Genomic DNA, 11,120 nt, shown 5'->3' with positions numbered 1-11,120 from the left:
GTGACAGGCTGGGTGCATACTCAGTGTGTAAAGATTTCATTAATCCTAAGTCTTAAATATCCAAACACAGTAACATTTAGTCAAATAAATTATGCTTGAATTCTTCACTTAATTCTTGAAGCAATGAGCTAGCAATAAGTCCACAGCTTCATATAATAGCACCTATTCAAAAAGGATAAGAGTTTGACATTCTTCTTCTACTAACAACTGGGCACAATTTTATCCATCAGACGTCTATCAACCTACGGATATTGAAAGCTTGGGCGAACAAGATAAAATCAAAACCAACCCTACTGTCAAGCTGCACTATCTATTGGCATCAATAATGCTATTCATGAATTTAGGAAAATTAATAAATCTTGGGATGAATGCTCAGAAAGGCTCAAATATAGGTGAAGCATACTCACTTAGGTTTTGTTTCTGCATCTGTCACTTGGCGAATATAGATACCATCTTCAGGATGTTCAATGTCATCCATTTCATACATATATGAAGAAGCTATTGCAAGGGTAGTTCCATCATTGCTGAAGGCAAGTGATGCTATGCTTGTGGGATACCGATGGAACTGACACAGCCGCTTTTTATTAAATGGATCCCAAATGTTTACAAATCCATCGGAACCTCCTGAAAATTAATTTTTAAAAACTGTTTTTAAATTATAGTTGGGAGAATGGTAAGACTGAAAAGATAGAGCAAAATAAAAAAAAAAAGAGAAGGAAAAGAAAAAACTACCTGGAATTACTTTGTCAGTAAAAAAACAGGGCTATACAGAGTTGCATAATTCAGTAAAGAGCACAATGAATATTTCCCAAAATCCCTGTTAAAGCAATTAATTCTCACTGCATCAAATGATTTTAAAAACTCTGCTCACTGCAAGAAATACGACTTAAATGTTTAAAAAGTAAGGGCATTATGAAGAAAAGGCTTGATGCAAGTGTTACAAAAAAATTGAGTATCTACTCTACCTGTAGCAAATGTATTGTGGACATTGTGGAAAGAAATAGCATTAACTGGATAAATCTGCTCAATGTTATTTTCCTTCAAACGGTGACATTTGAATGCATATTTCTTCTTCTGGATTTCTGGACTTGGATCCAAATATTCGACAGCAACACGACCTTCAATAGAACTTAAAACATAACCCTACCAAAAAAATTGAGATGTGCATTTTCGAAGTTTACAACTGGAAAAGAGGTCACAATACAATTCATCTTATACCCCTCTAAATTCAAATAAACAAAATGTAAACAGTTTTAAATTGTGTACAACCAGAAATTTTTTGTTACCACAGATCCATGCCATGATTAATAAAATCTGCTTCTACGAAAGAAGTAATGCAGAAAAAAAGTTTTCTGAGAGATTCTCATTGCACCATAGTTTGAAGCTGACAGTGAGGCTTTTAATTACCCCTGCAGGTCCAAACAAGTTGATTTGGGGGAAAAAATGTTAAGACTTAAGAACCCCTTGTATTTGCCCACCTATCCCCCAGGCCTAAATATCTCAAATATTAGAAATATTCTAAGCTACCTAGTTTCAGAATTACATTACATTAAAATTAGTTCAGTGCTTTATACTAGCAGCTAAACACTCAAGCTGAAATAGTGTTTTCAGTGAAACTTGATTATAAGTGGTGACCACTTACCCAGTTAATTACAGTTCTGACTTAGAGCAACTTGAGATGCTTTTATTATAACTTCTGAGTTAAGCCTATAATTGATCTTTTCAGAAATAATTGTAATGATATCTAGCTATAGCAAAGTTCTTTAAAATTCATAATACAATACAATCTGGAAGATCAGCTTGTTTTACTATAACTAGAACCGAAAATGGACAAAGCATTCATGCCATTTGAAGAACAAGTAACTCTGTCTCCCAATCCCTGTATTACCACTATGTACACAAGAAAATTCCCTTCCAAATTAGCTTGTCAGGAAAAGCTAATCTTTTTGCTTCACTTCAGAAAGAGAAATACGGCAAATACACTATGTTAACCTACATGGAACAGCTGTACGGTCATCTAAATTGTACAATTCTCCCTAGATAACAGATCATGGGTTCTTAAGTGCATGAGACAGACTCAAGAGTTAAAAAAAAAAAAGAAAGAAAAATATATAAACAACATTCACGTAGTTTTAATCCTGCCCCTGTTCACAGCCTGTTGAAGAACCTAGGCCTACCATGCATAAAGGCTGCCGAGCAACCGCCAATTCTGTTTTCCTCTCTTCTATTGCAACTTTGTGGGGTTTCTTTTTGTTTGTTTTTTAAGCACATGCCAGCATCTGTGATCCATTAAATTGGTTATTTTAAAAAAAGGAGACAAAACTGAGAAAAAATGAAAACATAATATGCTGGTAAGTCAGCGGCAAACACTCCTAAGCTATGCTACTAAAAAGAGTTAACCTGGAACAAGAAGCCTCAACACCACTTCTTTGCCCCCTCCCAGAACTTGATTATGAAACTTTGAAGACGAGAATTTTTTTTTTAAATGAAAGATGCAGAAAACTTGAAAAATAAACCAAAATTTTCCCTAAAGAATACTCAAGCAGAAACATAATTATTGACATGGTTGTTATACCTGTTTATTCGGAAACGCTCTGATACAGCGGGTCTGGTATTTCAGACTTGATTCTCTTCGCTGCTGAACATAACCCATGTTCCGTAAATCCCACACCAGCACTCTCCGACCTGCTGTCCCCACAATTAGTCTATCTCCGGACACAGAAAGCGTGTAGACCTTTACAAAAAAATTACAATATTTAACACTTAGCAGCCAGTATACAAAATAAAATGTCAGCAATATGCAATAACAGAACAGGTAATAGCTACAATAAAGTCTATAGCTATAGAATTCCCCTATTTTCAATTTATAACTCAAATTTGGGATAAACAGCAGTAACATGCAGTTGGTTAGTGATAAGACACTGATGTAGCATTTCAAAAGTTCACCCTTAATTCTGTACCTTAGCACATATCTCAAAAAAAAATAAAGCGCAAGGCAGCCCCATACTACATATAACTAATATAGTAGAAAAACCCATGCATATGCACTTGTGCAATTCTAAGTTTCAAGCACTTTTGTTCAATTACCAGTCTCCAGACCTCAGTGATATCTAAATCTTCCACACATGAGACTTCTTATGTTTGCTGGTATTACTCATGTTCTAAATGCTACATGTGGACAAAAGTATTTGTGTATAATTTAAAAGGGAAATGAGTATTATAAAAGTTTTCCTCAAAAATTATTTCAAGCATTACATTTATTGGTTATTTCAAGGCAAGAGGAAAAAAGGAACGGGGGAAAAGGCCATGGACATTGAGATTCATCTTCTTGGTATGCACAGCTTGCATTCCCAACTATCAATTCATGATCCTGCAGCTTAGTCCTACAATACCACATCACATATTTTCTTCTCGGTTTTCCTCCATCTGGTAATACTGTGTTTTTCTTTTTAAACAGAATACTTCAAGTTGAGCTTCATTTTAATAAAGGGAAATAAATTGCCAAGAAACCATTAAAAAACAGTACTTCATACACTTTAATAAAACTAAGTGAAACTGAAGGAAGCAATATGCTCGACAACATTAAAAAAAGACTATGGCTTGGAATTTCAACTGTACTCAAAAAATTGGCTCATGAAAATATTCAGCTTCATATAAATTGTTCTGTTTCCAACTATTACTTGGGATGCAGTTAATCTGGAAGCGTGTTTAAAAAAGAAAAAGAAAAAAGATTCAGTCAAAAATTCTGTGCTATCAAATGAATTGCAAGTTGTTGAGACACAAGCAAGATGGAATCCAGCTACCTGTAACTGCCCTGTCACTGAGCCACTAACAAGAGCAAATGGTGAGAATGAGCTTTTTCAAAAGTGATCTAAATGCAACTAAATACATAGGAAACAGGCACTGTATATACCTTAGATCTAGAATCAGAAGTGTAAGAGATCTGGTATCCTGCCAGAAGGATTCAATTTACTTTTGGCACGTGCTTGTACAATTTCACTGAAGCACCTAGTTTTACTTTCTGGTTCTCAGATAAAGCCCAATAAAACTATTCAGTTCTGGTAAAACTGCACTGACATATCACATGAAACAACTTTTCTCTTCATCTGCTATAACCATTTCTGGAGAAATTGTGTTTTCAAGTTAACTTCAAATTAAAAAACCCTAAGCCAACAGGTGTGTATGGGTATATATATGGTATGTATATATACATGTGTGTATATATATACACACACCCCAGAAAAAGCTTCCTTTAACCAATTCACATTCATTCAGCATGCATTATTTCTCTAAAATGTGATTATTGGACTTCCCTTTTAAGACTGAGGTCTTAAGGTGGGTAATGTCTTAAATGGTCACATAGGAGTCGCCTAAAATTTTCTGACAATCCCAATTGCCAAATCCCACTTACATATAAAGGGCAAGAAAACTTTGAACCAACAGTAGTTATTACACACTTTAACAAGACAGTTTTTCAAATCTCCTTTCATTATTGATGCAAAAATAGATCAAAAAATATTAATAAACATTATATAAAATGTTTGTATACATGTATGGAAACAAAGGCATAAAGAACATTAAATATCTTAAATCTTCTTTACAAACTGATGTCACACCTGTATAGCAAGTATTCTTTCTACACTGCACAATCATAAATCAAATGAAACTATTGTCATGCAGTTGAGTAGGTGTACACATTTATCAAAGGCAGCACTAAAAAAAAATGACATAATGAACCTTGCTGAACCAATAAGCAGCTTGATTCACTGTGGCTGTCCATTATATGATATTCTGTCAACAATTTATCACAGTTCTTTACATGCTACATACAACTATAAATCAGAACTAGAAATAATGCAATTACTTTGTTCTGTACAAAGGTCTTGCCAGAAGTAGATTCAGCTACGTTGTAACAAAAGTAATAGCTATTTAGATGCAATAGGGACGTAATGATGGCTCATAATTATGACTTGACAATATCATGCGACAGAGCTAAATGAAGTTTTAAAAAGGTATAAGCAAAAAAAAGAAATATTTGTATGCAGAACTACCCAGCAACCCAGCCTGTGTTTAGGATTCTATGAAAAAAACAAGAAATTATTGTTCTATAATTCTTTCAATTACACCACTGTAAGCAATATAAAGATTAACACACCATATGACCACTAGAAAAAGCTTAAGACACTCCTTTTTATCTTATTTCTCTTGGTTCATCATTAGCACAGAGGATTTTAGTATTAGGAAAGTATCTGAATTTGCTAGGCATTAGTACAATGATACATAGATTACAAAGCAAGCAACTCTGTTCAACCTTAGTACAAGTGAAAAAAAAACCCAAAATACTACCTCAGGCAACATAACTGGCCTCCTACTATACCTCTATGCACATTTCAAAACAATCAGATCTTATGACTGTCAGGATCTGATATATCTGGAAGTCTTAATGCTTACAGAAATCAATAATGCGTATTACAACTAAGCCAAGGATTATTAATGATTTCACATGCTGTTTTTGTTAGGTTTCCTTCCTCAAGTTTGTTTTAGTATAAGAATTCGGTCCATCACGAGTGCTAAGAATTAAGTTATGCTTTCCTATTGATGAAACATAAACGTAACGTTTCGAAGTCAGTTCAGCTTAACACAGCATCCTGTGTGGTGATGTTTACCAGTCACTGGATGCATTATTTAACATCTCACCTGGAATACAGCATCCAGTACATACCTTTTCAGGTTGAGAGAAGGTTCCTGCATTACAAGGAGTTCTGGGATCCCATAGTTTAACTGTTTGATCCCAGCTTCCAGTAACCATGACATTCACTTCTGGACAATACTCAACACATCTGATAGGAGCATCATGGGCACCAACAAGGTTTTCTGTAAGAAAATACAACATATTGTAACTTACTGGCTTTACTAACAGTCAGAATCTGTCGAATAAAGAATAAAAGGACACACTACTTTGGTACAAGCACACTATTTCCTGATGTTCCCAAGGGTGTATTGATATGCTAGGAGTCCCTTTAGGGATAGTACCATCTTCAGAAGCATAACTTCTGCAAAGAGCATGGATGTTAAATTCAGACTTATGTCCCTTGAGATTATGAAAGGAAGTTAAGAATTTTAAGCAGTCATAGAGAGATCTTCTGAAGTATAAAGAAATGTTCAGTATCAAATGGTATCACCACCTGCGACGCAGACACTATGACAGAAAGCGACTTTAGCTTGTATATATTAACATGATGACAAAAGAAAGGAATTAATATTACATATTAATAAAAATATAAACACTTATAGAAAGTAATCTGTAAGAGAATTATTTGACCTTTTTCATAACATTACTGCACATACAAATCATTGAGCCCTGGCTGTTGGTGGGTTCTGGTTGACCACATTTGTCTCAGCACAAGATTCAATTTTCTCTTTAACACACAAACACACAAAAAAAAGTTAGACAAACTAGCTCCATGTTTTGCACCAATGAGGCACTGGAACTATGTTCCTTTTGAGCAATGTTGTTCAGAAAAAAAAAAAACCACAGTATAAGGCCATGTTTGACAAAGCAAAAGCTTTATACACATTCTGCCATACATGTGAAAGACCACTCTAAATATGTCTAAACCACAAACCTTTGAAAAATAACATGCTCAGTTTTAGTTCAGCTTAGCTAATTCCCTCTAATTGAGACACAGTAGCCTATGGCAAAGCAGGATTATCATCAGAAATCCAATTGATGGAGTCCTACAAGTGTCTACCAAACTTTCTGGCAAACTACCAAATGCTTCCATGTTTTTAGGTGCTACTTCTGAGGGCCACTAGTTATTCTGCTAGATAAAGGTACATATGATGCGAACCTTAAATCATGAGTGTGACAAGTATATAGCTACTTCTTTTCCTTCCACTTTCACCTTATAAAATCAGTAAATGAAAAAGAAATACACATGTAAAATACATCAATGAATATTCATCACGGGAGAAGTTTAAACTCTCAGTTTGGCAGCAATGTTAACCTTCTGTTAAAGGTGTTATAGCACAATCTTCAATTACGCAGTAAGGAATACTGCCTTGTTCAGTGCCTCGGTAATGAGAAAGGGCTGCATAGCAAAGGAGTTGCTGCTGAGTACTGACAACTTAAATCAATAGAAGCTACTATTTAAAGCAAATATCCCCCATCTAAAAAACTTGGAACATATTCCACTCCTGTAAGTACACAAATCTGAAGCTTAGACCAATTGTTGAGACCAGTTACAGAATTCAATCTGCTTACCTTGGTCCGTGTTTAGATCGTGCATTTTCAATTGCTGGTCTAATCCTCCACTCCAGGCATGGGTAGGATCCTATAAAGCATAAAATTTAATCTTATGGTATGCATTATGTTTCCCTGGCTGCTATACACACAATGCCCTAGGCTCATAACACACGACTTGCTTTCAAGAGTTTTTGGAAGATGGGAATTAAGACACAAGGGTGAAGATCCGGACCAGATCTAAACAGGCAGATATCAGAAGCTTTGCAAAATGTTTAAGTGAAGCACTTTCAGGTATACTTTTTTTTTTTTAATTTAAAACTAAAAATAAACAAACACAGTTAGAGGCTATATCAAATTATTTTTATTTCTGTAGCAGCAAAACACATAACGCTTATTTTTAAATGATTGCCAACCTGTGCCAGTTCCACCTAACTGAAGTGTGTTCCTTCTAAAACTGATTTGGAAACTGGAAACCATTTGAAAACTTTTGTGTTGATCCACAGTACAATATTAGCTATGTGACAGAATGTTGAGTAAAAAAAGCACATGTAGAATTAAAAATTTAAACTGATACTTAAAACATTCAGTAACGCATCAAGATCAAGTCACTGGAGGACATGCCAAAATACAATGCAAAAAAAAAAAAAGATTATACTAACTGAAACCTTCCATTTAAAAAAAAAAAAAGAAGGCAAAATAAAAAAGTGGCACCAATAAATTTAGTCTGTTCCCAGTGCATTAAAAATACAGAAATCAAATATCTGGTAAATGGCTCACTTGGAACAATGCCGTGTTTCCAAAACAACCCCGTATGAGAAGGTTAAAAAGAGAAGAATAATTGGTTATGGGCATTTATTGTGAGTAATGATTCCTGACCATACACTTCCAGTACGACTCTTTCTTACAAAGACACACACAATTTACCACATCACTGCAGAAGCAGCACAAAACAGCTCAAATTTTCTTCTGGTAGAAGTGATAGGCAAAAGTAATTACTTGCGTACCTGCACTCTTCACAGGAAATATCTATATTTAGGACCATAATGACATTCATCAAAAGAAGAATAATTGGCAAAAGTAAGCTATTTTTTTTAACCTAGATTTCAGGTAGGATTTCATTATCCCTTAAATTTCAGGGATTGACAATTTCTCATGTACCTCGGGCACTCTATGTCTATCAAATAATAATTTAAAAAATACACCTTACACACTTACATAAAAAGCACAGTCAAGGACAGCTCCTGAATGTTGATATTTGAGTCTCATGGTGTTGGCAGGAACATCATAAAGTCGGACAGTTGTGTCCCAGGATGAAACAAGCAGAAACTGAGATGTATTTGGACTAAACTTCACTGATGAAATACCATCATCTGGAGTTTGATTTAGTTTGAATTCGTTTGATCCCGTCATCTTGAAGAAAAGACAGTAATGTACAGATACAATTTTAGTAATAACAAGAACATAAGCCTAGCAAGCTAGTTAACTAACTGCTCCACCTTAAAGGTAACTTAAAGTAGGCCTGAAAAGTTTACCTGCTTTTACACAGAAAGAGTTCAGAACACCCAGATTTCTGACAAACTCTCGAAAATTCAAGATGCTAATCCCTGTCCAAACCTCAGTAAATTCCTCCCCCTATAGGGAGCTTTTAACTTTGATATACAAGGTATAACATGGAATAAACAGTACAAGAAGTTTTTTATTATTACCTATAAGCACTGATACTGTTATTCACAAACATGTTTTTCCCCACATGCTACTCTGTATCTGTCTATTTTTAAAAGTAAATATTTATAAATTACTGTGAGCATCAAGAAATTACTTTAAAAAACACATGCAGGCAGAAAGGAATCTGATTTGAGAGCTCCAGCAAAAAGCATTGATTTGTTCCTCATTTGGTATGACTGTCATATGCTCCCAAGAATTGCAACTGGATCATCTTTTAAACAGTTTCAGGCTCTCTGCAACTTTCCAATCCTTAAGCTTCCATAAGTACTATAAAATGCTTCCAATGAAACAGCTTAGAGATATTTTTTTTTCCTCTTTGAGTCTAAAGGTCTGGTAAGAAAGTTATACTTTGTGGGATACTGAAATGTAGAGCAAACATACAAGTGTGATGTGACAGGAAAAAAATATCAACAATTCAATGACAGATCAATGACTCTGAAGGTAACCTCAGCACTCACTTCATAGGACTACTTAGTTGTATATACAACAATTCAAAGGAGGAGAGCAGAGGCTTTAAGCAGCAAATTTTAGCTGGGAAGACAGCACAAATCTTACAAACACTCTGAAAGAAGAAACTGTTCATTACACGTACACCAACAAAACCATCAGAAGTTATTATAGAAGGCTTCAGAAAGCCTTAACAGCACACTTCCTTTATGCTACAAGGACAGAGAAGTGAACTAGCTCAGATTTTCTATAACACTATCACTCCTGAATTTGCATGTACAACTGCAGAGGTAAGAGTAGACCTCTGAGAATAAATCAAGAGAGAATGAGCAGATGAACTAGGACAAGGTTCAAATTTAGTGCACAATTGTTCTAGTTCAGCACTTGTCAGTAACTGAACAATCCTCAAGCTGTGTAATAATGTAAGCACTGCACATTCTTACACTGGAAAAATTTCCTAAGTGGGAGCTTTGGAAAGTATTCCGTAAGACATCCTTCAAAAAAAAAACAAACCCACTATATAAACACAAAATGCTATTTCTGCTATTTAAACATGAAGTGAGGGGGGAAAAAAAAAAACTTTTAAGAATAAGAAATAAAAACATCTTTCTTAACCCCTTTTCTTCATCTCTGCTTTGGGAATACCTGGGCAAGAGACAGACATGCTTGAGAATTTGCCACATGTATTTCTACATGAATACTATAGAGAATTCAGCAGCACTTTCACAACACTTTAAACGGTGAGATGTACCTCAGTGAGTATTTGAGATGGATATCCAAAGACACAAAGTCTAAAGGAATTCAGAACAACTACAAGAATTGGTCTGGACAGGCCAATTGCCTTGTCTACTTGTGGCAGAAAACAACAAACATGAGGATTTGAGGTGCCTGGTACAACAGTTACTAACCAGCCCAAAAGCAATCAAGAAGCAGCACTCCAGGAAGCAAATTTACTTACATCAGAAACCTGGAAAGGCCTCCCAAAGGTATTTTTAATCCAGAAAAATCTATAAAATATCAGAATTTAAATATATCCTACCTTTGACACATTACCAAAAAAAAAAAAAAACTCAAAAAACCCACACAAAGAGCTCTGCACGTTTTCACAAATGCAACTGCTTCACAATTCACAACCGGGACTGCCAAACAACAGTAATTGTCATGCCCACCGCAAACAACAAAGTCCTCCTAAAATTTATAAAGGAGACTTTATAGGGAAGATGCATGCTGCTGAAACTGCGATGCTGATTTAACTACAGGGTGCACCTTTGCAATCCCATCATGCCCGAAAGCTCATTTTTACTGAACAGATAAGAAATCGCTTTTACAGCTCCTCTTAAAATAGCACGCTCCATCACATTTAGCTAGCCAGTAAGCGTTTCTCGAACAAAGCGGGCCGCTTTGTTACAAGCGTTAGGACGACCAGCTTGTCCTTTCGTAAAGAAGACATTAGAAGTACCGTTTTCATATTGAACGAGTTCCTCTCGCTGCTCCACGCAGCGCCACGGAAAAGCTTTCTTCCTGCAGCAGCAGCGGGTTACGGAAGCACTGAGGCGTCCGAGGAACGGTCGCTCTCGCAGTCCGCTCCCGGAGAAGCACGTCGGGATGCGGCAGATGGATGCTGCTGGCTGCGGCGGGAAGGAAAGAGAGTCAGAGAAAGGCCCAAAAACCGAGGGAGAGCCGAGGCCAGCGGCGGAGAGGC

At 35.8% G+C, this 11,120-nt stretch overlaps 1 protein-coding gene across 1 annotated transcript; it reads right to left on the bottom strand.

The window, feature by feature from the left end:
- Window positions 1-403: 403 nt before the first annotated feature.
- Window positions 404-10,929, bottom strand: BUB3 (BUB3 mitotic checkpoint protein). Its single transcript, XM_010295855.1, has 7 exons — window positions 10,878-10,929; window positions 8,462-8,656; window positions 7,265-7,334; window positions 5,723-5,874; window positions 2,576-2,734; window positions 966-1,143; window positions 404-624 (listed from the first exon to the last, which is right to left on the bottom strand). Exons 1-7 carry the CDS (start codon window positions 10,884-10,886, stop codon window positions 404-406), a joined length of 984 nt encoding a protein of 327 aa, XP_010294157.1. The 5' UTR covers window positions 10,887-10,929.
- Window positions 10,930-11,120: the final 191 nt, after the last annotated feature.

Source organism: Phaethon lepturus, unplaced genomic scaffold, assembly GCF_000687285.1.
Source record: "Phaethon lepturus isolate BGI_N335 unplaced genomic scaffold, ASM68728v1 scaffold16771, whole genome shotgun sequence".
NCBI classification, from domain to species: domain Eukaryota; kingdom Metazoa; phylum Chordata; class Aves; order Phaethontiformes; family Phaethontidae; genus Phaethon; species Phaethon lepturus.
The sequence above is the reverse complement of the archived record's forward strand: the minus strand, read 5'-3'. Positions and strand labels throughout refer to the sequence as shown.

Coding starts and splice junctions, on each gene's coding strand:
- BUB3 (XM_010295855.1), bottom strand. Junction 5,875..7,264: donor CGATCTAAACACGGACCAAG/GTAAGCAGATTG, acceptor ATTTTCTTACAG/AAAACCTTGTTGGTGCCCAT. Junction 1,144..2,575: donor GAGCGTTTCCGAATAAACAG/GTATAACAACCA, acceptor TTTTTTTGGTAG/GGTTATGTTTTAAGTTCTAT.